A 26,773-nucleotide genomic window follows, 5' to 3' on the forward strand; every position below is an offset into this window, starting at 1 on the left:
CGTGTGTACATTTGGGTATGTGGATGTCTGCATTTGTGGGTGTGTGTGCATGTGTGTGCATTTGGGTGTGTCTGGATGTCTGCATTTGGGTGTGTGTGTGCACATGTGTACATTTGGGTGTGTGTCTGGATGTCTGCATTTGGGTGTGTGTGTGTGAACATGTATGCATCTGGGTGTGTGTCTGGATGTCTGTGCATTTGGGTGTGTGTGTGTGTGAATGTGTGTGCATTTGGGTGTGTGTCTGGATGTCTGCATTTGGGTGTGTGTGTGCACGTGTGTGCATTTGGGTGTGTCTGGATGTCTGCATTTGGGTGTGTGTGTGCACGTGTGTGCATTTGGTGTGTGTCTGGATGTGCATTTGGGGGTGTGTGTGCACGTGTCTGCATTTGGGTGTGTCTGGATGTCTGCATTTGGGTGTGTGTGTGTGCACGTGTGTGCATTTGGGTGTGTGTGTGTGTGCACGTGTGTGCATTTGGGTGTGTGTCTGGATGTCTATGCATTCGGGTGTGTGTGTGTGTTCACATCTGTGTGTGTGCACGTCCGTGCAGTGTGTGTGTGTGTGTGTGTGTGTGTGTGTGTGTGTGTGTGTGCATGTCTGTGCATTTCGGGGGGTGTCGTCAGGCAGAGGCCTGGGACCCTGTACACCCACACCAAGCAGGGAGACTGGCCACATGGAGTGCATACAGTACGTGTGTGAGGGCAGGCAGCCTTCTCTCCAAGAGGGACGGGGAGGCACTGGCTTCTGAATGTCCTCTGGCCATTGCCGGAGGGCACGGCCCTGGTCCTGGTGACTTCTGGGCTGATGTGAACTGGGGGGTCCTGGGTGCTCAGGTGCTTGGAAGGCGGGGATGTGCTCATTACCAGCCCTCACTGGTCCCTGCAGCATGAACACAGCACTGGAGGTGTCCTGCCCTGCCCCCACCTCTGGAATTACCTCCACCCCCCCCCCCACCGCGTCCCCAGGGATGGCCCCTCACCGCAATGGTTCCCCGATAACCAGGCGTAGGGGCTTGTGGGGGGCTGCGGAAAGGACCACGGGCCCCATCTCTCCTGTGGCCAGCCGTGGTGAACGGGGGAAGCCTGGCACCTGGGGACTGGGTGCTTCGTCACCCTGCACCCGTGTCCCCGCTGTCCTGAGCCGCAGCCTTGTCTTCTCGTGTGCTAAGAGCTCAGTGGTGTGGGCTGCGGGGACACCACCCTCGGGTCAGTGAGGGCTCAGCCGGCCACAGCTGGTCGGCGCTCTGGGCTGAGGACCAGGACGCACAGCCCTGAGGCAGCCTGGCGTGGCCTTGTCTGCAACGGGCCTCGGGAGCCACGGACGCGCAGAGGCCACAGGGGCTTAGCGGGGCCGCGGGGTCCGGGCGGGAAGGCGTTGAGAGGCAGAGTGGGCTGTGGGGCTGCAGGGGCGCCTTCCCCATCAGGGTAAGGGCGGGTGGGGGATCCAGGGACCACGGTGCCCTGACGCTCGCCTCCCGAGCCAGCCGGGCCCCGCTGCCCTCGCTGCCTCCTCCGGCTCCTCCACGGACTGAACGGCCCTGGAATCTGCCCTTCTGACGAGTCCCGGGGATGCTGAGGCCACGGGCTGTGGGACCCGGGGCCCCGCTTTGAGACTGTCGAGTCCCCGATGGGGAGGAGCCTCCCCAGGCACTGTTGCCCCCCCCGCCACCCAGGATTGGGGTCGTGAGTGGACCTCGTATCTTGGCGCGGTGTTGTGCTTATTGTGGTGGCTCTGGGATTTCAATGTTCTCCGAGCCCCTTTCCAGCCGCACCAGCCACGTCCGTCTGTGTGGGGTTCTGGGGGAGCTGTGGCTGCCGTCAGGAAACTTGGCGACTGCGCCGGGGCCAGCAGGCTGGGTCCGGGCCCTGCTGCTGCCCTGAGTCATGCGGCCACAGCAGGTGAGGTGACCGGTGTCCACCTCGGCCTCCCTGAGCTATGGAAGGTTAGTCCGGACATGCGTCGTTCTGGCCGGTTCCCCGGAGAGACAGAGCCGGTAGAACGTACGTGTTTCTATCCCGCCTGTCATAGAGAGGAGATTCTTGAAAGGAATTGGAGGCTGAGAAGTCCACAGACCCAGAAGGGCCGCCTGTGTGTCTGCAGCCCGAGGCCGAAGGTCCGAGAACCGGGAGAGCCGACGGTACAGATTCCTGTGCAGGACTGTGGCCGGGAAAAGGCCGACCTCCTAGCTCACAGTCGGGCGAGAGGTTTCCCTCTTCTTCAGCCTTGTTGTTCTATTCAGGCCTTCGACTGATTGGATGAGACCCACCTGCATTGGGGCCGCCGGTCTGCTTTCCTCTGCCTGTCGCTTCAAATGCTAACCTCACCCGGGAGCACCCACACAGACCCACCCAGGATAATGTTGGCAAACGTCTGGGCCCCCCGAGGCCCATCAAGGTCACGCGTGAAATTCACCATAGCATTCAAGGGTCCTGGGGCACGTCCTCACCTGTGGCCTGCTGTGTGAAGCGGCCGCTGCCTTTCTTACATGTTTACTAAGCAGCCCCGGAGTGAGGGCCGGAGGAGGGCCCGGAGCAGGGCGCGGTGTGGGTGTGGATGACTCCGGAGGGGAGGATCGGCCCAGCCCCCGTGTGGGCCCCGCGGGGCTGCGCCGGGGGGCCGGGGAGGGCGGGCAGGGCACCATCCGCAGGGCGAGTGGGAAGGCCCTGCAGGACCCGGGAGCCCGGAAGCTTAGCTGGGTCTGGGTGAGGCCAGATGTTTCTTGATGTTTCCCCCAAACCAGAGCTTTGGGGAAAAAAGACCTTAGCCCCAAACAGTTTGGCCGATTTCTTTCTTTCTGGTTTGACAACGTTTGGCTACACTTTTCCAGACAAACAGAGCTTACGTGGAAAGGCTCTGTTTTTAGCCTATAAGCGGATGCTGTGTGTGTGCGCGCGCACGTGTGCGTGCGTGCGCGCGCGCGCGCGCGCGGGTCATCTGGGTCTGCGGCACAGGAAGTAGGGGCGGGTTTGGGTTTGGGGGCAGAGAGGGAGGATTGGGCCGCAGGGGGTTCTCCCGGCGGAGGGCACCCACCCTGTGTGGGGCCGAGTTTCCTTGTCTCGTGTGCGTTTCTGGAAACCCCAGTGAGGCGCGGGCCTGGGGCTTTCCCTCGGCGCCCACCATCTGCCGTTGGCTCCGAGCGCAGTGGGCTTCTCCGGCCCCAGGAAGCCGCCGTCTCCTTTGCCAAGAGCTTTCTGTTTCGCAACAGTCGAGATCCCGGTGAGAATTCCCGGCAAACACAGATGGCAGGAGCCTGTTCCTCGCGCTCTGTTTTGACATTAATCAGATGCTGTTTCCTGATCCCATTTGCATGTGTTCCCAGTGGGCGTCACCCGTGGGGGTCCCGCTTCTGCAGCCGTTAGCGAGGCTGACGCCTCGCGCCCGTTGGGCCGGTGCCCACGTGGAAATGCCCTGCCGCCCCCGGCGGGGTGATGGTCCAGCCTGTCACCCTCTTGTCCTCGCCCTCTTCTGTTCATTTTGGTACTTAGGAAGTGAAGGCTATTTGTGACTCTGCCGGTCAGCTTGCTCCTGTATCTTCTCCCTGGGCTTCAGTGCAGCCCAGTATGAAAATTGTGTCATAGCCTCTCCCTTCGGAAGGAAGGGCGGGCTGTGATGCTTGGTGCCCACCCTTGTCAGGACATCACCTCATCACAGGGCAGTCGTGTGCCCCGCAGCCTCTGCCCCCTGGGCTCTGAGCTGGTTGGGGTCTCACCCGCCCCACCGTGTGCCACGAGCCCCTCCGGTGTCCCACGTCTCTCCTGTCTCACCGTGCTAACCCACGTTACCATCAGCGTACTGGGCTCTTGTGATCGGTGGGGAGCCGCCCACGGCAGAAGTGTCCCTGACTTGCTCACTGCACAGTCCCCAGTGTGGCCCCAACATATACTCAGGCAGGGCCTGGCCCCAAGACGCACACAAACGAATGGCTGCCGCATGAACCACCAAGTAAGTGAGCAGATGTCTCGTGGAGGCTGGGCACGGTGTCTGATTCGTCTTACGGCCTCACAGTGGACCTCGGTCCCCGGAAGTGGGAAGCAGTGTGTTCTGGGGGTCTCCAAGGATGCCCCTGTTCTCAGTGAGTTACTAGAGTTCTCGGGGCCCAGCACACAGTGGTGCCCTGGCTAAGGTTCATTTCGGCAACATAGTCAGGAAACGTGGCTGGATCTGGAGGGATCCATAAGCAGATTTTGTGGGCTCTCTGCCTCCTGTGGGGACCACACAGAGCACCCCCTTCCCCAGTGGTGAAGACGTGGCCATCCGTGTGCACTGTCCGTCTCCCCAGAGAAGTCCCTTTGACGCTCAGAGTTCAGGTGTTCTGTTGAGGCTGCTCGTTTGGGGAGCCCGCCCCTGCGCCGAAGTGTCAGGCCCTCAGAAGGAAACAGGTGTTTGCCATAAATCACATCATTTGTGCAAACGGTCAAGGCCACTCCACCAGCACAACGTTATGGCTCAGGGAGAGTCTCAAAAGCAGGCTCCCAGATGCCGGTCAAGGGCTGACCTCGCAAGCGGGCCCTCCTACCCACAGCAGTCTTGGCTCCTGCTGCAGACGCACTGGAGGCTCTGCACCAGCACCGGGCCAGGGGTTTGGGGGGGCGAAGAGCCCATGGGGCCGTGAGACCAAGGTCACACCCAGTGGGTGATCTCACCCTCACCTGCCTTGTGTCTTTTGTGGCTTCAACCTGGATGAGCTCATGGGCTGGCTGTGAGGACAGTCCGGAAGTCCGGCCCGTGGTCAGAACAGGGAGGGATCAGGAACACCTTGTCCCCCAGAGGAGATGGGACTGGGGGGCAGAAGGCGCTTGGGAAGCCTGGAATCCTGAAGCAGAACCATGCCTCTGCGTGTGCGTGTGTGTGCCCACGCACGTGCGTGTGCCCCTGAGTGTGGGGGCGGAGTGTTGCAGTCACGGACGAGGACAGAAAGCACCCCCCCCTTCTGGACACAGTGGCAGCGAACAGAGTGTGTTAGCAAAGTCAGGCAGGACTGGCTCCGGGAAGAGGGTCCCGCGACCACAGGCAACCAGATGCCATCGTCCTGTTCCTCCACTTTGGGGACTGACTTTTTAGGACTCTGCACGTCATTCTCAACAAGGTGTCTTCTGTGTTTGCAGGTGTGAGATGCATGCCACAGGCAGTTACCGGCATAGCTCAAGGGAAGCAGTGCTGTGGTTGGGGGGTGGACGCTGGCGGGCAGGTGGTCAGGGCCCCTGGCCCCGGTCAGCCTGGGGTGTGACCTGAGGGAGCCCCTCTAAGCTCAGAACTTCAGACTTCAGTCTGCACGGTGAAAAGGCCAGGCCGGCCCTTTCCCATCTCACATCCTAGAAACAGATGATTCGAGGGGAACCTACTTAGAAATGGATCCGGTTAACGTCACAAAGAACAGTGCTTCATTTCCACGGCCCTGAGATTCGCGCATAATGTGTGCCACGTGGGCAGGAGGTGTGTGTGATTCCCCCCGGTTTCCTTTGCCTTGTGCGTTGGGGGGAGGGGTCTTCCTACTAGAAGGTGAAAAACCCCAAACGCACAGAACCCTCTGCAGCCTCTCCTAGCCTAGGAACGTGTGGGCCCAGGGTCCCCCCGCCCCGCGGGTGTCCGCGCCCCTCACCGCCTCTCACCCCATTGATGCCGGTGCTGCCCCCGCCCCGCGGCTGATGTGGGGCCCACTCTCCTTGTGCAGAGAGGAGACCTGTTCCAAACATAAAAACGTAAAAGGTAGTGAAGAAGTGGAACCTAACAGAGGCCCGCTTTCTAAGTAACGAGAAGAAATGGAAATTGGGCGGAAGCGTGGGCATCTGCCCGCGGCGTTTCGAGGCAGGTCCGAGGCCACGTCTGCACACGGCTTTGTGGGGCACCGGGACGCGTCTCTGCGGCTCCCGCACCAGCCGCTGGAGTCCCGACTGCGCCGTGCGGAGCCCGTGCCCCGGGCATCTCTCCGCCCCTTCCTACCGCCAGTGTAACCTCAGAGTGCCTCAGATGGCTCACGCTAGAATAAAGCTGTTGTTTTCCCTCTTTTCCAGGGAGGAAACAGCACGTCGATGAAGCTCCTTTGAAGCTTCCGTTCCTGCCTAGCGCTCTGGCCGCAGCCCAGGAACGTCTTCCAGCACTCGGAGCCAGCCCGACTCATGGGCGGAAGAGGCTCTTCCATCGACCCCACACCCTTGCTGGCCTGAGGTTGTCGCTCCCAGGGCTGAATTCGCAAGGTGTGTGTGTGCGCGCGCGCGCGTGCATGTGCGTGAGCCTCTGTGTGTGCGCACGTGCATGCTCAACCAGGAGACAAGATTTGGGCTCTTTTGAGGCACCTGGAAGTTTACGTGCCGCGTAGTGACACCTGCAGCCGGGTGAGAGTGCGGCAAACACCGCGTAAAAGAAAAGCAGACTGTGTTTCCGAGGAGCGGAAGGGAGGGGTGACTGTGTTGTCTGCAAGTGTCAGGTTCATCTCGTATTTGCGTCGGAAGACGTATCCAAGTCTGGAGCAGATGACTGGCACCAGGCAGGGCTTGATTCCCTGGGAGAAATCGGGAGGAGGCTTACGGGATCAGACAGAGACGCTCTTGTCTAGTGGGTGCAGGGTTTCTGCTGGGCAGCGTACTGTTAGTCAGACTTGTCCCGGGACACCCGTCCTTTCTGTTGTCATTAGCTCACGGTTACTTGTTCACTTGGACGGGATCCAGGGTGAATCCGCAGCTTCTCTGGCTGAGCCTGATGTTGGGGTTTGAGGACCAAGTCTGAAAGCTTGTGTCATTCTCCATGACTAGTGTTGCCTCGTTCTAATGGCCGCATCCCCTGGATACATTTGATGTGCCCAGAACCGAATGGCAAACGGTAGTCTTGAGCTAATAAACGCCCCTGTGGAGCTACGGATGAACTCCCAGATTGGGGCTGGGTGGAGGGTGTGACGCAGGCGTCCAGAAACTCTGTGGCGGCAAGCCCTGGGGGCGCTGCCGCCTCTGGTGCGGCCCCGCCCGCCCCAGCGGGTCCTGCCCAGGGACGGCAGCTGTGCGGGATGGCCGTTCAGGATCTAGCCACGTGCAGTTGAGACCCAACTTCGCCCGTGTTTATTTGGATCATCCCGATTTTGCATTTGTCTGGAGCACTTCATATTCCCTCCGCACATGTGCCAGACGTTCTTAACCACGGCTTTGTAGTTTCAAAAAGGGCAAACTAGGCAGGACAGAGAAGCATGTAGATGCGTACCAATGCCTACGAAGTTGTTTACATGTAAAAGGATGGAGCGAAAATGGCCCCGTGAATGTTTTTAATAATATCCCGTGTACCGAACCACATTTGTATCCTTGCCGTGTTCCTGAAAGTCCCCATTGAGTCCCAATGTTAGTTCTTCTCTTTAGACGTCATTGTTTTTATTTGTGTATCCTGGGCACCTTCTTTTCACCTGATTACGAAATCCAGCATTTCAGGACTGGGCTTTTGCCAACAACAGAAAACAGGCGGGGGGTGGGGGAAGGCAAAAGTGGTTACGAGCACTTGTCCCTGCTTCCCGCTAGTCCAGTGAGCATCTGAAGAATTCAAGCGTTTTAAAATAATGTGCTCTTTCTAAATCCTAGAGGATACCTTTTATGCTAAACCAGTGGGCTGGATTGAATTTGCTGGAAGTATCTGTGCCCTGTTGTCGCAAACCTCCTCAAACAGGAGAAGGGTGGGTGAATGCCACTCTCTGGTGGAACAAGAGGAGGGGTCAGAAGTCGCCAGAAATGTTTACTGTGCAACCAGGCGTGGACGTGCTGACAGTATAACAGCATCAACGCAATCCCGCTGTGTACACAACACCCAGAACCGCACAGATGTTTTCGTTGGTCTAAACTGGAAATCCACGTGAATCGCAGCCCCCTGGCTGACACGGACGTGTGTGTGCACCTCATTTCCACGGTCTAGAGTCCCGCTGCTGAAGGACTGTGCTCTTCCTTAAAGTGCTCTGCCCCTGCAGAACCTGTAGCCTACAGGACACCCCGCGTGCCTTACACGGCTGTGCATACCACCCTGGTTGTCAGGAAGGAGGGTGTGTGGGAGTGGGTTTGGAGGCACTGTGACGTCCGTCTACATTTACCATCACCCCATCACTGAAACCTTAAGGTGGATTGTGTGTTTTAACACAGAAATGGATTTATATTTAGGCTCAGGAAAATCAAGTTGTAAATATATGCATCAAATCATATATTTGTTTACTGTATTTTAAACAGCTTTACTGTACATTTATGCAAAAATGAGTTCGGACTTGTTTTATCATGGCATTATGCCAGCCAGTATGTGTTCTCTTACTAACCACATTCTAAACACGATATTCTTCTGTTCAGTGCTAAACAGTATTCACAGGCCTAAAATAGGTGCCTATGGTGGTCAAGTACAAAATTTTACACTTATTTTTGTATCGTGATTCCTATGATGTATACCAGAGAATTTTTACTCATTTGTAAATTATTGTACAGTTTTAATAAAAAATGTTTTAAATCTTAGAATATCAAAGTTACCCTCTTCCCACGGCATTAAAGTTTGGGCCTATTGGCAGTGCTAGCCGCTTCTGTGTCCCGTGTCCGTTCTCTGAAGGCAGTGCCACGTTCCACGCCGGGAAGGGAGCCTGGCCCTCCTGCGCACGGAGGAGCCAGGCGTCTTACCTGCAGCCTTACCCTACCTCGCGGAGAATCACCTGGAAGACAGGCTCTGAAATCAGAGGTACCGGGCAGCACCGGGCTGAGGTCGGCCACCAGGGAGGCTTCTTCATGTAGCTGCTTATCAAGTGAGAACCAGAAGAGAAAATGTAAAAAGCTTAGGAAAGTAAGAGAATTTCTGCGAATGAATGAGCCTTGGCAACAGGTTTCACTTGCAGATGGCTTCACACAGGTGAGTAGAGGCTGGTTTTATTAATCACCCTGGGGGTGGGGTGGTGGTGTGGAAGCCAGAGATGTGGCAGGGGTGGGACAGGTGCTGATCTGGCTCTGTGGAAATGCTCCTGCCACACCAGCACGAGTGTCCTCGAGGTGACTCTCATGTCCAAACGTACATGTTGAAATGCCGGCTGCGTTAGAACACAAAGGCTGGATGTCTTTTCCTGAAAAGTCACTCTCAGCAGGGCTTGGCAGAGTGACAGCATCGTCCTGTGACCCTGGGCGGGCTGAGTCCCTCCGCCTTGTCTTACCCCAAAGCTTTGAACTGGGGCTTAAGGGCGGTCAGGAGCAGCTCTCCAGGGGCGCATCGCCCCTCCCTGCCTTCCCCTCCGACCGTCCCCACTTGCCAGACGTTTCGGAGTCAGAGCCTCCGGCTGGGCGTAGGATCTACCACGGGGCTCGGAAATCTGGCTGGAGTGTCGACAGGCAGGGGTCTCTTCAGCGCGTGCCCCGCTGGGTGGGCGGGAGGTGGGAACTCTGGCTTCGCCCAGACGGAACGCGAGCCCTGGGGCCGGCTCGGCGCGTTCAGCACTCTCTGCGCGGACAGCGCCAGCCCCGCGCGCGGGCTCGGGGTCGGTTTGGGGTCGGTTTGGGGTCGGTTTGGGGGCGGGGGAGCTGGGCCGCTCGGCCGGGTCACGCGCCGCGCGCACATCCGCCGCAGGAGGCTCCGGGACCCGCGACCCCTCGCCCGCTCCCTCCATGGCCGCACGCCGGCCGCAGGAGCCCGCGGAGCCGCTGCCCGCGGGCCCGGGGACGCTGGGCTCAGGCAGCCCGCGGGCCCGGCCCAGGCTCGGCGGCGTTTTCCGCTGCGTGGAGGACGCCTTTGAGAACAAGACGCTGCAGCTGGACGCGTCGGGCGGTGGCCGTCGGAGCCCTCGGGCTGGAGAGCCGTACAGCGGGCCACCTGGCGACCCAGAGGGACCCGGCGAGCCCCGCCGAGATGACCCGGAGGCCGCGGCCAGTCTGGGAGGGCCGCCCCGCTTGACCCAAAAGCAGGCAGTGAGAAGCCGCAGGGAGGGCAGGCCGCCGGGGCGTGGACCAGGGGCTGGTTCTCTTCCCAAACCCCCAGCCTCTCCGAGGGGACGTGAGGGCTCAGGGAGGGGCCTCCCTCTCCCTGACTGGCCGAGTCTGTCCCCGGGAAACTCGCTGTCCTGAACCCGCGCGCGTCGGGCCTCTTCTGCCTTGGTTCTGCTTCTTTCTCCGGTCTGTCAGGGGCTCTGGGTATCTCTCTTTCTCTGCATGTCTCAGTCTCGCTCTGCCTTCCTATCTCTGTGGGTCCTTAACTTGTGCCCTTGTCCCCTTCCTCCTGTCCCCAAGCTTCACGCGGCCGGCCCGTGGAGCAGCCTTGCGGGAGGTGTGTCCACCGCGGGGTCCCGGAGCCAGTACACCGCCCTGCGTCCCGATCCGGGCCTGGGCCATAGGATGCGAAGGAGCCAGGCTTTGGCCAGAGGCGCCTTCCCGGAGGGAGTCCGGCTCCCGCAGCGCCCGGGCCTGGACTTGAGATTAGGATCAATCCCAGTGGCCTTGGGTGCGTCGGGTCACCAGGGAGCAGGCGGCAGGCCCTGGCAGGGCAGGGGCGGGGGCGGGGCCTGCAGGACTTAGCCTGACTTCACCCTCTTTCCGGGGGCCAAACTCCGCACACGCAGCGGCCAGGACTTGTCGCAGCCCTCTCCCCCTCCCCAGGCAGCATGCATCCGCGGGTCCGCGCGGCGCCGGGGGCGCAGGGGTCCCGCCTGTGGCCTTCGCCGGGGCCCGGGGCGGAGGGGTTACCGAGCACGGCTGGGGTACTGTGGCCTCCGCCGGGGTGGCTAGCGGCTGGGTACTGAGCACGGCTGGGGCGGGGCTTGAATGCAAAGGAGCAGCTGCGGGCCGGGGGCGGGGCGGGCCCGGGGGCGGGGCTCGGCACCGGAGCCGCGCGGCCCGGCGTGCTCGCACTCGGAAGCCCGGCGCCCCCGCGTGCAGGCCCGGGCTCTGCGCGCCCCCGCCCGGGACCCCCAGGGCCGCTCCGCTTGAGCTAGGCCACGCCGGCCGAGCGTGGGGGCCGCGCGGGCGGGAGGAGCAGGATGTCCTTCCAGGGCAAGAAGAACATCCCTCGGATCACGGTGAGCCCCGCTCCGGCGCCCCCTTCACCCCACGCCCCCTGCCCACCGCCGGGGCCGGACCGTCCCGGCTCCGCGCCCAGCTTGCTGCGCTCCGCGTCTAGCCCGCGCCGGTGCCCCCCTCCCGGCGCTGGTCCTTCCAGCGAGCGCCGCGCCGGACGCACAGGTCCCGGCCCTCCTGTGCGCCAGGGAGGGCGCGGGGCCGGGAGAGGCCTGCTCCCCAAAGCGGGGAGGGGCCTCCTTCCCCGCGGCGGCCGCGCGCCGAGGCGGGGAGATCCGGTCTCGGCGTCCTCCCGGGACGCGCGGCCTTTTGTTGGCACCGCCGGCCGGGCCTCGGGTGCGTTCCCCGCGCGGCGCGGCCGGCCTGGCTCCGGACCGCGCCTCCGCCGCGCGGGGAGCTCTTTGTCCGAGACAAAGCGCCTCAGCCCCCGCGGCTCAGCCTGGAGCCCCTGGAGGCCCGAGCCCCTCCACGGAGCCGGGGTTCGGAGACCCCAGGGGAGGCGAGCGCTCCCTCGTAGCCGCTGAGCGGGCACCCCGGCAGCCCCGGCCCTCGGCAGGGGAGACCCCCCAACAACCACAAGCGAGGGTGCGGGAGGTCAGACGGTTCACCCCGCGCTGCCAGCAAACAAAGCCGCCCCCTCCAGGCGGCCGGCCGGGAGCCGGCGGAGGGAGGGGGAGGGAGGCGCCCCGGCGCCAGCTGGACCGTGGCAGGGGGCGCCCGCGAGGCTGAGACCCGACTCTGGAGTTGACCTCGGCAGGAGGGCGGTGGACTTGCGGATTCCCGTCCTGAGAGATACTCCGGGAGGAAGGAGCCCCTGTCCTTCCCGGACTGGAGGGGGTCTTGCCTCGTGACTGGCTCGGGGTCCAGCCCGATTCGGGAAGTCTGCCAGTGGCTTGCACGGGGTTGGGGTTTTGGGGGGGGGGGAGTCAGACACAAGATGGCTTGTTTAGGGGAACTTCCAGCCTCATCCTGGTGAGCACCTCATCCCAGCTGCATTTCCCTCTCGGTTCCAAACCCAGGAAGGTTCCCAAAGTGTGAGTTCAGGTGCCTGGAAAGGGGAGGGATGTAAAAGACCACAACAAGTAAGGTCTTCCTACCTGGGCGGGGCGGGGCAGGGCACACAGACAGCAAGTGTCCTCCTGCCTGGGGTGGGGGTGGGGGGACACACAGACCACAAGTAAGGTATTCCTACCTGGTGGGGGGGGGCATGCAGACCACAGCTCTCTTCTGCCAAAGCCTTCGTCTTCCTGGTCAGGGTTTCCTTGGGCTTACTTGAGGATGGTCGGTCCACTGGGGGCTGCACTTGGCCCGTGGCCTGGCTCGTCAGCTGTTTTGTAGACAGTGGGGGGTGGTTTTACGAATCAATACAATCCTGAGAAGGCAGTCCAAATGGAAATGAGGACGAGAGGAGGATCACGTAGTGAGGAAGGCCCACCCGTGACGGGTCATGTGCACCTCAGCGGGCTCTTGGGGTTCCTGCTAACTGCACTGCACAGCCTGGCTCCTGTGGCCTCGGCTGTTGGTGCGTGGAGAGCCACGCCTCCCTGTGAGGCACACTTGTCGTTCCTGCCGGGCCAGGTCAGAGGGGTGTTGAGGCTCAAACAGGGGAACAGGAGGAAAGGGCTGCTGAGCGGGGTGCTCGTCCTCAGCCTTCTGTGTCTCTGCTCCTTTTCCACGTTTCTCCCCATCATTCTCCCGAGTCCGCGCCAAGTTCCGTGCGTGACACCCTACTTTCTGCCCCGCTTTGCACCTTCCCCACCACTTGGCGGGGTTCCTAGAAGTGGGTTTATGGCTGCTGAGCACTGGGCCAGCCCCACCCGGTGCCACAGCTCCACGCTGTGCAGGTGACCCACCAGCTGGCCTCGCCTCCTGGCACTTTGTCCACCCACGTGGGGTACCTCCAGGCAGCACCACGGCCTGTGGTCACCCTGATGTCTTCCTGGCCCTTCACCCCCATGGCCTCTCCATCAGCAGCTCCTGCCTCCCGAGTCCCAGCCTCTCTGGACTCTATCCCTCCTCGGCCCCTCAGCACCCCCAGACGGCCTAAGAGAGCACCAGGCAACACCCCCATTTCCATCACTGAACACCGCCCGTGAGCGACAGTGGCCTCCAGACCTCTCTGCCCCATTCGTGGGGGTGGGAGACAGTGCTGGCTTCCTCGCTCATTTCTATGTGTACACATTGCATCCGAGTGTTCCAATCCTAATTCCAGAGGAAGAAGTTTTGGGGAGGATGTTGAATAGCTCAGTTTGGAGAAAACCTGTCTCTTGTTTGCTTCCAATAGAGCGACCGCCTTTTGATCAAAGGCGGGAAGATCGTGAATGATGACCAGTCCTTTCACGCGGATTTGTATGTGGAAGACGGTTTGATAAAGTAAGTTTCTGCCTCAGATATCTTCACAGATCACACGTGTGCACATTGATTGCACATTGTCCACAAGTTTACCTTTGGGTGAACTCCACCTAAATGTTTCGTTTTGTTTTCTTTTCTTTTCCAAAATCCCGTTCCCTGGAAAGAGCCCCAGCCCAGGCCTTTAGTGACAACAGAATCTTGTCAGTTAGTGGCAAGGTCTTGGGAAGCAGGACAGTGGCTCACACATGGATGTGTGTTATCACAGCTGTAGGATGATTCAGGGCTCTCGGTAGGTGCTTAATAAATACTGACCACACCTGTCAGCGTCTCTGCTCCTGCCAGCGGCTCTAGTCCCTAGAGCAACACGTGGAACCCAGGTGGGCACCGCAGGGCAGTGCCCAGGGTGGGTCTTCTGTGTTGACTGTCTCAAGCCCACGGCTGGTATATCATGCTCTCTGACGGTCTCCGGAGGCCAGACCAGCTAAGTAATCTTTGTTGCTTCCAGACAAATTGGAGAAAACCTCATTGTCCCTGGAGGCATCAAAACCATCGATGCCCATGGCCTGATGGTCCTGCCAGGCGGAGTGGATGTCCACACGAGGCTGCAGATGCCCGTCCTGGGCATGACGCCAGCGGATGACTTCTGCCAGGGGACCAAGGCCGCCCTAGCGGGAGGGACCACCATGATACGTGAGTGTCTCCCGCGTGCAAAGCATCCGTCCCAGGCTCCGCCGGCCAGGCTTCTGTGTTGCAGGAAGAGCCTTACAATAGAGCGATTTTTTGGTCTATTTCCCTTTATTACCTTTCAGTCTAAGAAAGCCTCGCGTATGCTTTTGTTCTCCCCGTTCACGTTGTGAGTCATCTTGCCTTGGCCAGCTCCGGCGTGCTCCTGGGATTTCCATGGGAGCAAATGGATATGTGCCCAGGAATTTCTTATTTCCTGGGAAGCTGGCAGCCGGCCAAGGACTAGGTTTTCCAAACCAAAATGCCTTGCACGAGGGGAGGGGTCATGTCTGAAGCAGACACGTTTGCTCCTGAGCCTCTGAAACTCGGTTTGCACAAAGTTCCTCCTGCCCATGTCGAGAAGGAGGCTACGTTTTCAGAAAAAACACGACAGGAATACTTACTGTTATCTGATCAACAGCCACCAGAGTTGCCCTTTCTTCAGTGCTGCCTCTGTACCACCTGCAGCGTGTAAACCCTGGGAGCTCGGCAGACAAGCCCCGGCTACCTAACAGCTTGCAAGGCGGATTCACCTGCCCGAGGTGAACCTGACTGTGCTAAGCTCAGAGCCAGGACGAGACCCCAGCCCTCCTCTCATGGCCTTGAATGCCACCAGCTGGGCGGTGCTGAGTGCAGGCACCCTGCTGTGGTTAAGACCTGGTCTAACATGCCTGGTTGAACCCTGGCTTCACGTTCCAGCTGTTTGACTTCAGTAACTCACCTAACTTCTAGAAGCCACGCTTTGCTAACCTGTGAGGCGGGCGGGAGGGGAAGAGCCTCCTTAGACGGCTGTGGGGACTAAGGGAGTCAGTGCACAAGTTGCTCTGTTGTGCCTGGCACACGGTGCATGCTGTCAGTGCTGCCACCAGGAAGGCTGCCCTGAGGACTCTGGGCTACTTCACAAGTTATGTTTAGCTATTGCCCAAACCACGGCTTCGTTTGGTTTACTCAACCATGAAGCAAACACCAACAAGCCAACAATGGTCTTGTTTTTTAGTTTGAGGAGACTGGCCATTTTAGATCACTGCTCATGCTCATCACTGGTGGCCCCGGCCAGCCAGGACACTTCGTGATTGTTACCTGCTCGTGCCAGTGCCCAGGCATCAGACAAGCCGTGAGGTGTCACTGTGAGGACAGAGAGATGCTGTGGCTTGAAGCTAGCCTCTAGCTAACCATCTTCCCCAGGCTGGAGCCATGCAGGGACCACAGGGCAGGGTAGCACCCTCTCCCCCAGGGTCCTGGGTGTGAGATCTGACCTGTGGGGAGCATGGGAGACCCACATGGGGGGGGGGACCCACAGTCTGCTGGGGGAAGGCACAGCGTTTGCCAGTAACCCTTGGGTGGGTGTGCCTTTCTCGTTGGCCACCCCTACTCTGAGCTCTTTCCCGGCACCCAGGGGAGACCGTGAGCAGTGTTTGGACCTTGGACCTGAGGTTGGGTGGGGGAAGTGATGGTGTAGTGGCCAAGTGCTCTCCTGGTTTCCCCAGGGGTGGGGTGGTGGTGTGTGTAGTCAGTGAGGTGCAAGTAAGGGGAGCCAGCCCCGTGCTGCTGTTCCGGGCTGGCTGGCCAGGTTCAGCACCACGGACAGCACCACCACCTGCTTCTCTGCCCTCCACTGGCCCTCCAGGTGCGCTCACTCACGTAGACACCTGTGTTGGAGGTTAAGGCTCTGGACTGCCACCGGCGCTCCTTGGGGTGAACGTGTCCATCAGGGCGTGGGTGGCTTGAGTCTGGGCTTTCTCTCTGCTCAGAGAAGGCCAAGGGATATGAGGCAGAAGGTGCCTCTTTTGACAGAACTAATGAGCAGGTTCATAGCAGCACCAGCCTCATGGAAGCGACCCGTGGCCTCTCCACGGCTTTTTCAAAGGCACTTCCTGATCTCTCGGGAACATGAAACCAGTCTCCCTTGGAGGCCAAGGTGGTTCCCGGTGACCAGAGTGGGGGCTCAGCTGACCGCACTGCCCCCCCCACAGTGGACCACGTGTTTCCCGACACGGGTGTGAGCCTGCTGGCAGCCTATGAGCAGTGGCGGGAGCGCGCGGACAGTGGGGCCTGCTGTGACTACTCCCTCCACGTGGATGTCCCCCGCTGGCATGAGAGCATCAGGGAGGAGCTGGAGGCCCTGGTCAAGGACAAAGGTAAGGGCATGTCCAGAGGCCGGCTGGGGTGGCTGGAGGGCGGTAGGCATGGGGGTCCACGCTTCCCTGGTATTGGCTGGAAGGGGCCCCTACCCCCAGCCCCTGGCCAGGCTGGACTCTGCGTCTCTTGGACCCCAGGGTGGGGGGGTTGGGAGCTGGGGGGAAGAAGGACAAATTGGAAGGTCTGTTCTACTTGCAGAGGATCCAGAGCAGGAGGTCACCTGCCTCTGTGTCTGAGGGACAGGTCCTGTCACTGTCCTCAGCTGCAGCCCGGGCCCCTTGTCCCTGTCCTGGATGAAAGACAAGAACTACAAGTTTTCCTAGCATCCTTTTAGGAAGGGAATACTTTCCAACCTGCAGTTCTCTGTGCTGTCTGCACTGAAAAGCCAGTCTGTGAACAAGGCTTAATTTCTTTTAATCAAAAGTCCTGAAGCAAAACCCACATCAGAGCTTCTTGGGGATTTGACACAAGTTAGTTACGAGCAGGCCCGTGGGAGAGGAGATCAGGGAGCAGGGGAGGCTCCCAGGTGTCGGACCGACAGCGGCTGGGATCTGACCCCCCCTGCTTGTCCTCCAGGCGTGAACTCCTTCCTGGTCTTCATGGCATACAAGGACAGGTACCAGTGCACCGACGGCCAGGTGAGGGCAGGGGCTGAGAGGAGGGGACAGCGGGTGCTTCAGGCCGCTGGCAGGGTGCACACAGCCCCACACGCCTTGTGCACTCTCTTCCCAGATGTACGAGATCTTCAGCATCATCCGGGACCTGGGTGCCCTGGCCCAAGTGCACGCAGAGAACGGGGACATCGTGGAAGAGGTGCCCGGAGGGCTGCCTGCAGGATGGGCGGGGGCGGATGAGGGGCCGGGGTGGCTTCTGGACACTCACATGTGGGCACTTTGTCACACAAACCCCCAGGGAGGGAACAGTGGACATATTCTGGTAGGCAGGCTGCCCTGGATCAGAGGTCAAGCAAGCAGGGAGTTGGGGGGCCTGGGGGCTTTTGTCCATAATAGAGATTCCTCCGTGATCATCACACTTCTTTTTTTTTTTTTCAATTTTTTTAACATTTATTCATTTTTGAGGAGGGGGGAGGGGCCGAGGGAGAGAGGGAGACACAGAATCCGAAGCAGGCTCCAGGCTCTGAGCTGTCGGCACAGAGCCCGACGTGGGGCTGGAACCCACGGACCGTGAGATCATGACCTGAGCCGAAGTCGGACGCTTAACTGACTGAGCCCCCCAGGTGCCCCTGATCATCACACTTCTTATCAGAAGTTTCCCAGAACCAAAATGTTGCTTCCAGGGAGACTGAGACAGGCTTTCCTGGTGTCCTCTGCCCCTGTGGATCGAGGCCCCACAGAGAATTTAATTGTTCCTTGTGGTCACTGAGCACAGGTCCTGGCCCCCACCTGCCCCTGTGCCTGGGCTGTGGGGTCGGCGCCCGCAGGTACAGATGCTGCGGGTGCCTGGGAGGTGCGGGGGCTCCTCACGGGGCAGCATGCCTCCCTGGCATCCCAGACACAGAGAAGCTTCCTGGTGGGTTGGGCTCTGCCTCATCCCCAGTTGAAAGCAAAGTGGTGACACCTGGGGAGGGGCACGTGGGGTTCCCAGGTCCTCGTCCACCCACCCCGCCACGAGAGCGCCAGGTGCCGTGTGTGGCCTCTCTTGTCCAAGGCCAGGCTGGGCTTCAGTTAGGAGAACGCCGTGGGTCTGGCTCAGTATGCAGGCAGGTGGGCAGAGCATGCCAGGGAGACCCCACCAGTGTGGGGAGTCGTGTTATTGGGTCCACGGGATTCTGTTTCTCGCTGGTTCTTCACGGTGGCTCCCGGATCCACGTCTTCATTCATGCGAGAGGCACAGATCTTCAAGGGCGTGCTGGGGAAGGTCCATTCTGTCCACCCCTGACCGCGGAGCCCCCAGTGTACTCCTGGATGCCCCCTGCTGGCGAACACAGTATGGCAGGCAGGGTGCCCTCTCCAAGCCCCAACCTCATCTGTAATGTAGGGAGCTGGGGTCACTCCTCTCCAGACCCACCCTACTCCTCCGTTCTGAGTTCTCTGTAGTTGGTGATTCGGGGGCCTGGAGGCCCGGAGCTCAGTGTAGGGGAGGAGAGCTCACATGAGCGTCAGGGGGGCAGGGCACATCTTGGGGGCGGGGTCTCCTGGGCTGCCTACATCACACCCAGACTGAGGCTCTGTGAGACTCCGGCTGTACCCGGGCCGGACTGTGATGTCCTGTCCGTGTTTTTAGGAGCAGAAGCGGTTGCTGGAGCTTGGCATCACCGGCCCCGAGGGCCACGTGCTCAGCCGCCCCGAGGAGGTAGGAGTTTGCCCGCTGAGCGCCGTCCCAGCCCTGACCGCATCCCAGACAGCCACTTCACGGGAGTGGACCTTACCCCGTGGGCGTCCCGGGCTGTGACTCGCTGGTCCTCCTCTGGCTCATGTCCCCCATCACCACCGGTGGCCCTTTACCCAAGGCCAAGAAGGCGGTGAGGTCAGGCTCTGGGAACCACCTGGGGCAACCTAGACCCTCCTGGGCACTGAACTGCAGGCTGGGGTCCTCAGTCACTCACGCTGCCCCCTCTGGGCCCAGGATCTGTGGGTGATGGTGGCCGTCCATGCCCACACTGGTCAGGAGGCCCCAGGGCCCGCTCAGTCTGAGCTCCCGTCCCCAGGTGGAGGCCGAGGCCGTGTACCGTGCCATCACCATTGCCAAGCAGGCCAACTGCCCCCTGTACGTCACCAAAGTGATGAGCAAGGGTGCGGCCGACATGGTCGCCCAAGCCAAGCGCAGGGGTGAGTGCCGGGCCCTGGGCCCCAGACGCTTGGGGGCGGATCTCTCAGGGATCGGGGGTCGCGTTCTCGGGACTGGGGGCCCAGCTGGCTGAACTGAGGCTCAGAGCAGGGCAGGCCTGATGGAGAAGCAGCGGCCACCCTGCCTGGCCTCTCGGCAGTGGGGCCTCGGGTGAGGGAGGGCTCCAGGGGTGAGTCCTGCGGGAGACACAGGCGCCCCGTCCCTGTACAGGTGGGGCCCGGCCTCCTGTCTCGTTGAGGTAGCAGCTGCTCACCAGGGGCCATGAAACAAGGGGCCTGTCGGTCCTGTGTGCACAGAAGTGACACAGCTGTGCGTGTGTGTGTGTGTGTGGCGTGTGTGTGTGAGGGACAGCTGACCCTACGCCTGATGGGACCTCGCCCCCCTGCCCTGCGCTGGGAGCCCCACATCACTGTGTGCTGGGTGCCTCCGTGCCTCCAGGAGCTGGGGTGCACACACTGCAAGCCCGGGTGGCCTCTGCCCATAGAACGCCCCCAGTGGAGGAGGCGGTGGGGACACAGAAGAACGGGGTCCTAGGGGACAGGCCTCAGACCGGCAGGGACGGGCAGAGTTGACCACGTTGCCTGCCCTCGGCCCAGCTGATTCCCCGGCAGGCCCGACCTCTGGCAGGTGGTGTGAAGGGGAGGGTATGGTGGGGACCCCCACATGGGAAGGTGCGGGTGTCCTGGAAGGCAGAGACGAGCCGTCCAGGGTTTGGAAATCGAGGGGCATAGCAAGAGCACAGCGCGAAGGGCCCTACCCTGCCCGGGTCCGGGGGGCACGCAGGCTGTGGGGGCGCCTCTCACGGGCCTCCCTGCAGGGGTGGTCGTGTTTGGGGAGCCCATCACCGCCAGCCTGGGCACCGACGGCTCGCACTACTGGAGCAAGAACTGGGCAAAGGCCGCGGCCTTCGTCACGTCCCCCCCCATCAACCCGGACCCCACCACCGCAGACCGCCTCACCTCCCTGCTGTCCAGGTAAGAAGCCCCTCCGGGCGCCCCGCCACAACCTCAGCCCCCAGCAGCCCTGTGCTTCTGCACGAGCCGCGGGCCGGGATCCCCCGGGCAGAGAACCCACGCCGATCCGTCCTGGCCCTCCCGTCCCCGTGCTGAGTCACCGGCCGTGCCCAGCGCTGCTCCGGGACAGCCTCCGGCCCCCGTGGGCTGTGCTGGCCGGGCAGGGGGGCGAAGCCGGCTGGCCTTGGCCGGCTCAGGAAAATCAGGCCGTGGTGGGCTCCCCTGACCCCCCCCCTTTTCTCAGCGGGGACCTCCAGGTGACTGGCAGTGCCCACTGCACCTTCACCACCGCCCAGAAGGCCGTTGGCAAGGACAACTTCACGCTCATCCCCGAGGGCACCAACGGCATCGAGGAGCGGATGTCTGTGGTCTGGGAGAAGTGTGTGGTGCGTGCGGACTGGGGGTCTTGGGCCATCCCCCCCCCCCCCCCCCCAGCCGGTCCCTCAGAACAGAAAGCCACTTACCCGGTAAACACACCGCCTGGAACACAGGTCGGGGTGTGTCGTGTCCCCAGGGCATCACGCCCCCAGCCCTGCCATCCAGGGCTCCCCAGACGTTCAGTTCTGGTACCCCTGGAGGAGACTCCCGCCGCTGTGGGGCGACCAGGTCACCTGCAGAATGCATCTGGGAGAGCCGGGTCGCTATTTGTGATGGGATTATGCCCAGTCTCCCCCAAAGGCCTGACGTTTCCTCAGACTGCCTGCACCCCTGTACTCCTGCCCTGAGCTCCTCCCCCCGCAGAGGCCCAGACACCAGCCCCCTCTCATCCCCCTTCTTCCCGAGGCCTGGCCACCCCGGGGGACGGTCATGTCCTCCAGGGGAGATAGACGTCAGCAAAACCTGGCCGCTGATTGCCTCACAGGGTGAGCACGGTGCTGGTGTGCAGGGCCCAACAGGGACGCGTGGGTTTGCGACAGTGGGGCCCTCCGATGCCCTGGGAGCACGGTTCTGATGCTGCCTGCTGCCTGGGGACGGGGGCCACCGTCCACACAAAGGCCGCGAGACCAGACCCCCGAGGGCTGTTCGGACAAGCACCCCCCCCCCCCCCATCTCACCTTGGCCCTCTTGTTTCCCAGGCCTCAGGGAAGATGGATGAGAATGAGTTTGTCGCTGTGACCAGTACGAACGCGGCCAAAATCTTCAACATTTACCCGAGGAAGGGGCGTGTGGCTGTGGGCTCTGACGCCGACCTGGTTATTTGGAACCCCAGGGCCACAAAAATCATCTCTGCCAAGAGCCACAACCTGGTAAGAGAAGCCTGAGTCCCTGGTTCAGCGTCAGGGTCAGGGCTGGGGGAGCCCCAGGGACCCGCACCACCTACCTGCCCGCCTCGCGGGAGACTCAACCCTCTACAGGCTCATCCGCAGGCCCTTCCTCCCGAGACATGCGTTTTAGAAACTGGCACGGCCCATTGTGGCCAGTTCCGTCCGAGTTCGGCCCAGCGGGGGTGACCGGTTCTCACAGGTCCTAGAACAGGGGCCCTAGGGTGCCGGTCAGCCCGCAGGGGGGTGAGGCCGGCCCTCCACCCTGTCTCCCCAGAACGTGGAGTACAACATTTTTGAAGGCCTCGAGTGCCGAGGGGCCCCCACGGTGGTCGTGAGTCAGGGCAGGGTGGTGATGGAGGACGGGAACATGTTCGTCACCCCCGGGGCCGGCCGCTTCATCCCTCGGAAGACGTTTCCCGACTTCGTCTACAAGAGGATAAAGGCACGCAACCGGGTAAGGCCGGAGCCGGCCGGGGTGGGGGGCGGGGGGGGGGGGATGGCTTGGACTTCTCCGACCTTGTCCACCTCCACGAGGTTTCTCCTCCTGGTCAGCCCGGCCCGGCGGAAATAAGTGGGACCAGTGCCTGCTTGGGGAGTCGGTTCTTAGTAGTGGCTTTATGTACTTTTGTTTTTTTTTTAAATCTTTATTTATCTTGAGGGGGAGGGAGGAGGAGCAGAGAGAGAGACACACACAGAATCCGAAGCAGGCTCCAGGCTCCGAGCTGTCAGCACAGAGCCTGACCCGGGGCTCGAACCCATGAACCGCGAGATCATGACCTGAGCCTAAACCAAGAGTCGGACGCTTAACAGGCTGAGCCCCCTCTGGCGCCCCTCCATGCAAACTTTTATTACCCAAGTGGCACAACAAAAGTCAGTGGTGGCCGCCTCTCTGAGTGAGCGCCCTAGACCGTGCGGGGGCACCGTGGGAGCCCCCCCACCCCGCCGCCTGTGCATGGACGCGCGTTCACAAACAAGCAGGGGCCTGGAGGCTTTACAGCAGCTTTATGAACCGGGGATTTGGGAGTACTTTCCACATCTTTCCTTCCTTCCTGCAACCCTTGGCTGAGCTGCCCCCCGCGTCTGAGGGACGCACCGGGCGTCTGACCGGCCCCGCGGCACGCGTAGCCGGCTCGCGCACACACACACACACGCACACGTGTACACAAAATTCCTGTACACACAGGTTTGCTTTATCCAGCTTTCTAGAAGGACGTTGTCTGAGCTCAGAGCAAGGAGGGCTGGCTTCCAGGGTGGGCCGGGGGCCGGGGTGGTGGTCTCCTCCAGGGGGAAGGAGAGTGGAATCTGCTCTAACTCCCGGAGATGCCGCTGTCTCAGGGCATGAGGGCCACACAGCTGCTCACCGAGGTGGGGCCTGGAGAACGCGGCCCAGCCGGCCCAGCTGCAGAGCCCAGGCCGGAAGTCCAGGCATCGCCCTCCGCCTCCCGCCCAGAGGGGTGGGGGTCCGCTGCTGGGCTCCTGCAGACCCTGCCCCCACACGCAGCCCAGGCAGGGAGAGGTGGCTCCCGGTCCCTCACCCTGGGTGCTGGAGGTGGGGTGTGGACTCAGACCCAAGCCGTCGGACTCGAAGCCCCACACTTGCCCCCCCACACCCTGTGGTGACCCCCTGGGACTGGCAACAGTCACGAGTCTGAGCGTGAACCCCAGGGAGGCGCCAGCAGGAGACGGCACACAGGAGGGTTTTGCTTCGTCCACGGACCGTTTGTCCATCATGGTGGCTATTGGGGAAACGTCTCTGGCTTTGGGGCCGTTTTCAGGGAGGACAGGACCCAGGGCTTCCTCAGGGCTGGGGTGGGGGGCTCTGCTGGGGCCACAAATGAAGCCTACTGATGAGGCAGTGGCCACAGGGGCCGGCTTCCCCTTCCTTAAAGAGGCCACGTCCTCAGGGCTGCCCTTGTCTGAGCGTGTCCTCTAGCCTCAGGGGAAGAGGGGCCGTGTGCACAGGTGTGAGCAGGGAGGGACGGGCACACTGTGTAGGGGGGAGCGGGGAGGGAGGGGTGCGTTCGAGGTTGCGGGTGGTCGCGGGAGGAACCCCTTCCTTGTCTGGGAGCCCTGGGGTTCCAGAGCCTGGCAGAGGGGGGCCGTGGAGCGGAGCAGGCTCGGCCCCCCTGACGCCCAGTCCCCTCGGCCCCACAGCTGGCAGAGATCCACGGCGTGCCCCGAGGCCTGTATGACGGGCCTGTCCACGAGGTGATGGTGCCCGCCAAGCCGGGGGGCAGTGCCCAGGCCCGCGCGTCCTGCCCAGGGAAGATCTCGGTCCCACCGGTGCGCAACCTGCACCAGTCGGGGTTCAGCCTGTCTGGTGAGTGGAGCTGGGGTGGGGGCTCCGCTGGAGCGTCCCGAGGGCCGGGAAGCGCCCCCGGGGTGGGCACCAGCACCCAGTCTGTGGCAGGGTGAGTTCAGCAAGGCCGCAGACCACCCACAACCGTCCGCAGATGGGGAGTGTGGGGATGGGGGGGCAGGACATGCTACCCCCACCCTCCAGGGGCCAGTGGGGAGGCCCTCCTGCTCCAGCGTCTGTCCCAATGTGGCCGTGGTGACCCCTACTTGGACCATTCGCGCCGTGGAGAGGGCTCAGTGACAGGATGGGCATGCGATGCCTGTGCCAGGTGCCGTGTGGGGTCCGGCCCCTCCAGCCTGGGAGTTTCATGTCAGGCACATGAGGAAGGGCTCTGTGAGCACATGGGGACACGCAGGGACACCGTGGAGGGCCCCGGGGGCCCAGGATGCAGGCTGCCCCTTGGGCCTCCGGTCAGGGTCCTGGCTGTGCTGTGACAGATCCCTGCAGAGGCACTGGGCCTGGGTCCTACCTCTTCCCGCCCCTGATGTCCCCGCCTGTCCTCCCTCTCACTGGCGGCAGAGTCCCTGCTGGCCTCCTGGGGTCATCATAAAAGCTAGGGGCAGGCTTCTCTTGTCGTGGGGCCCAGACCCACAGGTGGGACCAGCAGGCCTGGCCGCCCCACCTCACTTCCCACACACCCGCGGCCTCGGTGTGGGGGCGTCTGCATGGTCTGCTCGTCCGTGCGCCAGGCTGTCCGCGGTGTGGGTGCGCGGGGGCTCCGCAGCCATGGCCCCGGTTGCGGGTGCAGCCAGCGCGTCCGTGCCCCTGCCCTCATGCCCACCCGTTCCGCAGGGTCTCAGGCGGACGACCACATTGCGCGACGCACGGCTCAGAAGATCATGGCGCCCCCTGGCGGACGTTCCAACATCACCTCGCTGTCCTAGGTGTCTGCGTGGGACCCTGCGAGCCAGTGCTGTCCCACCCACGGGGCGGCGGCTGGCCGGGGCTGCTCACCTCACATAGCTCTCCCTTTGTCAGACTTACCTGAAAGGTGCTTGGCCTCACCTTCCCCACCCCCCGCCCCCCAAGAAACTACCCTTCTGGGGTCCCAGGTCCTGTACGAGGAGCCTGTGCAAGGAAAGGGCTGAATTTGGGGGGTTTCACTGCCAGGTTGAAGAGGCTGGATGTGATGGCGGAGTCAGCTCAGGTGGCCCCGAAGGACAGCTGGGTGCTTCACAAAGGCAGGGCTGCTGCCCCGCCAGGACCACGGGAACCACGGGGGCCCCGCAAATGCGTGAACAGCAGGCCCGGCCGCAAGGCTGGGGCGTCGGCTCCCGTCCCGTTATGAATCACTGCCCCACGGAGCCCCAGGCCTCCCCTCTGCTCCTGGGGGTGAAGGTGCAGCCTGCCCCCCTTCCCTGTCCGCCTCGGTATGGGGGGGGGAGCACCCGTGAGCTGAGCCCCCTGCCCCAGAGCTGCTGTGATTTCAGGGACCCATCAGGAACTTCGCAAAGGGCAGCCTCGTTCGTACGTTGCCAAGGACCAAACTTCCGCTCTTGTAGTGGCCCGAGTCCAGGGGAGTTTTAGGACCCTTTAGCTGAGATGCTCTCCTTTTATGACCAAGTGTGCGGTCTGGTAGTTGATTAGCGCAGCACATCGTGCACCAAGGACAGCTGTAGCCAGGAACCTGCATGCCACCCACAGCCCGAGCGGCCGCCTCTGCCCCGCGCGGACGGGAACGGGGTCTATTAAAGGCGTCTGGGTTAGAAGCTGCTGGCGTGTGGAGCCCCGACTTCTCTGACCCCGTGCCACGTCCCCACCAGCAGTTCGCGTGCGGGGCACTCGAGAACATTCGTGCTGGCTGCACGGACGGCCAGCCACCCCTAAGGATGGCTCTGCTCGGCCTCTGGGTGGAGACGGGGCAGGGCTGGCTCTTCCTCTCAAGGGAAGGGGCCCGGAAACCGTGGCCGCACCCAGGCCTGCAGCTCAGACACGGCCAGAAGATGCTGGTGTGGCCCGTGGCCAGATGCGCAGAGCGAGAGAGTTGGGCCGGACGACCTCCACCACATTCTGACCAGACGGGCCAAGAAGGTGGTGCAGCCCCAGCCTGAGGGCTGTGTCCCCCAGGCCCTGCCCCCTCAAGACAGAGCAAACCAGGGCTTTGACTCAGAAGGCACTGACGGCCTGGCCTCACTGCTTTCATAGAAATCGTGCTGCTTCTCTGCCCCAGGTGTGGAATGTCCCCAAAGGGTGTATTTGCTCTAAGAGCAGGGTGTTCGTGGTCAGGGGGACGACAAGCTGCACCGGTCGGGGACAGTCCTTTCCACCCTGTGCCTGCAGCGCCCATTCCTGGTGGTGACCAGGGAGCTTTTCCAGCTGTGCCCTCTGGGGGAGCACAGCCCCAGCCTGGAATCTGGGCTTCCTGTGGGGCTGCCCCCAGGAGAAGGCCCGACCTGGTGGTCCCCAGATCTGTTTGGTCAGTGCAGCCTCAGAGCTGCATTCCCGGGGCTCCGCCGGGGCCGACGTCCAGGCACAGGCGAGAGGTGATCGAGGAGCCAGGTCACACCCACATCCCCGCAGCCAGCACAGGAAAGGGGTGTGCTATCCCCTGGGGTCTCAAAGTGCACACTGAGATTCACAAGGTTTTACAGAACCCTAACCTCTTCCTCGTTCTTGCCTCTGGCACCACCAGGTCTCCACCTAGAACTTTCTCTGGGGGCTGGCACCACCCACAGGTGTCCTGCAGCTGCCCACCTCTGGACCCTGGCTTCCCGGTAGTGACTCCTGTGTCCCCTGCTTGGGCACACGGGGTTGTCTCTGACATGAACTCCCCTGGCCCTTGGCGAGCGGGGAGCTCCCTCTGCCCAACTCAGCCAGCTCTTTCTCACGCAGCCTGCGGCTCTGGTTCTGGTTCTGGTTCTCCGCTGCCCCCACCCCACTGGCAGGCTTCGCCACCGTCCCTGTCGGCAGACTCCGCCCCTGCCCCGCCCCACCCCACCGCCAGGCTCCGCCCCTGCCCCACCCCATCGGCAGGCTCCGCCTCTGCCCCGCCCTCATCGACGGGCCCCGCCTCTTCCGTGCCTCCACTGGCCGACTCCGCCTCTGTCCCGCCCCGTTCCCGCCAGCAGGCTCCGCCTCTGCCCCCCCCAGCTTTGTACAACCCCTGCCGGCTTACAACACGCACG

The 26,773-nt window shown here is 62.1% G+C and overlaps 2 protein-coding genes across 16 annotated transcripts in view; both read left to right on the plus strand.

Moving 5' to 3' along the window:
- The window catches only part of JAKMIP3 (Janus kinase and microtubule interacting protein 3), a 115,360-nt gene extending 106,862 nt beyond the window's left edge, over positions 1–8,498 (plus strand). For all 14 annotated transcript variants that reach the window (XM_047825128.1, XM_047825124.1, XM_047825129.1 and 11 more), the window contains one exon: positions 6,010–8,498. The gene's annotated coding sequence lies outside the window, so the exon portion shown is untranslated. The remainder of the gene's footprint in view (positions 1–6,009) is intronic.
- Positions 8,499–9,588: 1,090 nt separating this feature from the next.
- DPYSL4 (dihydropyrimidinase like 4) lies at positions 9,589–25,451 on the plus strand. Of its 2 annotated transcripts, none has more exons than XM_047826511.1 (14): positions 9,589–9,888; positions 13,274–13,362; positions 13,847–14,031; positions 16,038–16,202; positions 16,780–16,841; positions 16,936–17,016; positions 18,448–18,516; positions 18,872–18,992; positions 19,829–19,985; positions 20,269–20,410; positions 21,101–21,271; positions 21,564–21,743; positions 23,444–23,609; positions 24,441–25,451. In XM_047826511.1, exons 1-14 carry the CDS (start codon positions 9,589–9,591, stop codon positions 24,530–24,532), a joined length of 1,980 nt encoding a protein of 659 aa, XP_047682467.1. In that variant the 3' UTR covers positions 24,533–25,451. The 2 variants fall into 2 exon arrangements, with proteins under 2 accessions (XP_047682467.1, XP_047682466.1); XM_047826510.1 differs by lacking the exon at positions 9,589–9,888 and adding an exon at positions 10,806–10,991 and having other exon boundaries at positions 24,441–25,449.
- Positions 25,452–26,773: the final 1,322 nt, after the last annotated feature.

Source organism: Prionailurus viverrinus, chromosome D2 (assembly GCF_022837055.1).
Source record: "Prionailurus viverrinus isolate Anna chromosome D2, UM_Priviv_1.0, whole genome shotgun sequence".
NCBI lineage: Eukaryota > Metazoa > Chordata > Mammalia > Carnivora > Felidae > Prionailurus > Prionailurus viverrinus.

What these genes read in the sequence shown, in the direction of transcription:
- DPYSL4 (XM_047826511.1), top strand. Translation starts at nt 9,589, where the DNA reads ATGGCCGCACGCCGGCCGCAGGAGCCCGCGGAGCCGCTGCCCGCGGGC. An exon ending in GGGAGGGACCACCATGATAC is followed by an intron (nt 14,032 to 16,037) that starts GTGAGTGTCTCC and finishes CCCCCCCCACAG; the next exon opens with TGGACCACGTGTTTCCCGAC. An exon ending in CGCCCAAGCCAAGCGCAGGG is followed by an intron (nt 18,993 to 19,828) that starts GTGAGTGCCGGG and finishes GCCTCCCTGCAG; the next exon opens with GGGTGGTCGTGTTTGGGGAG.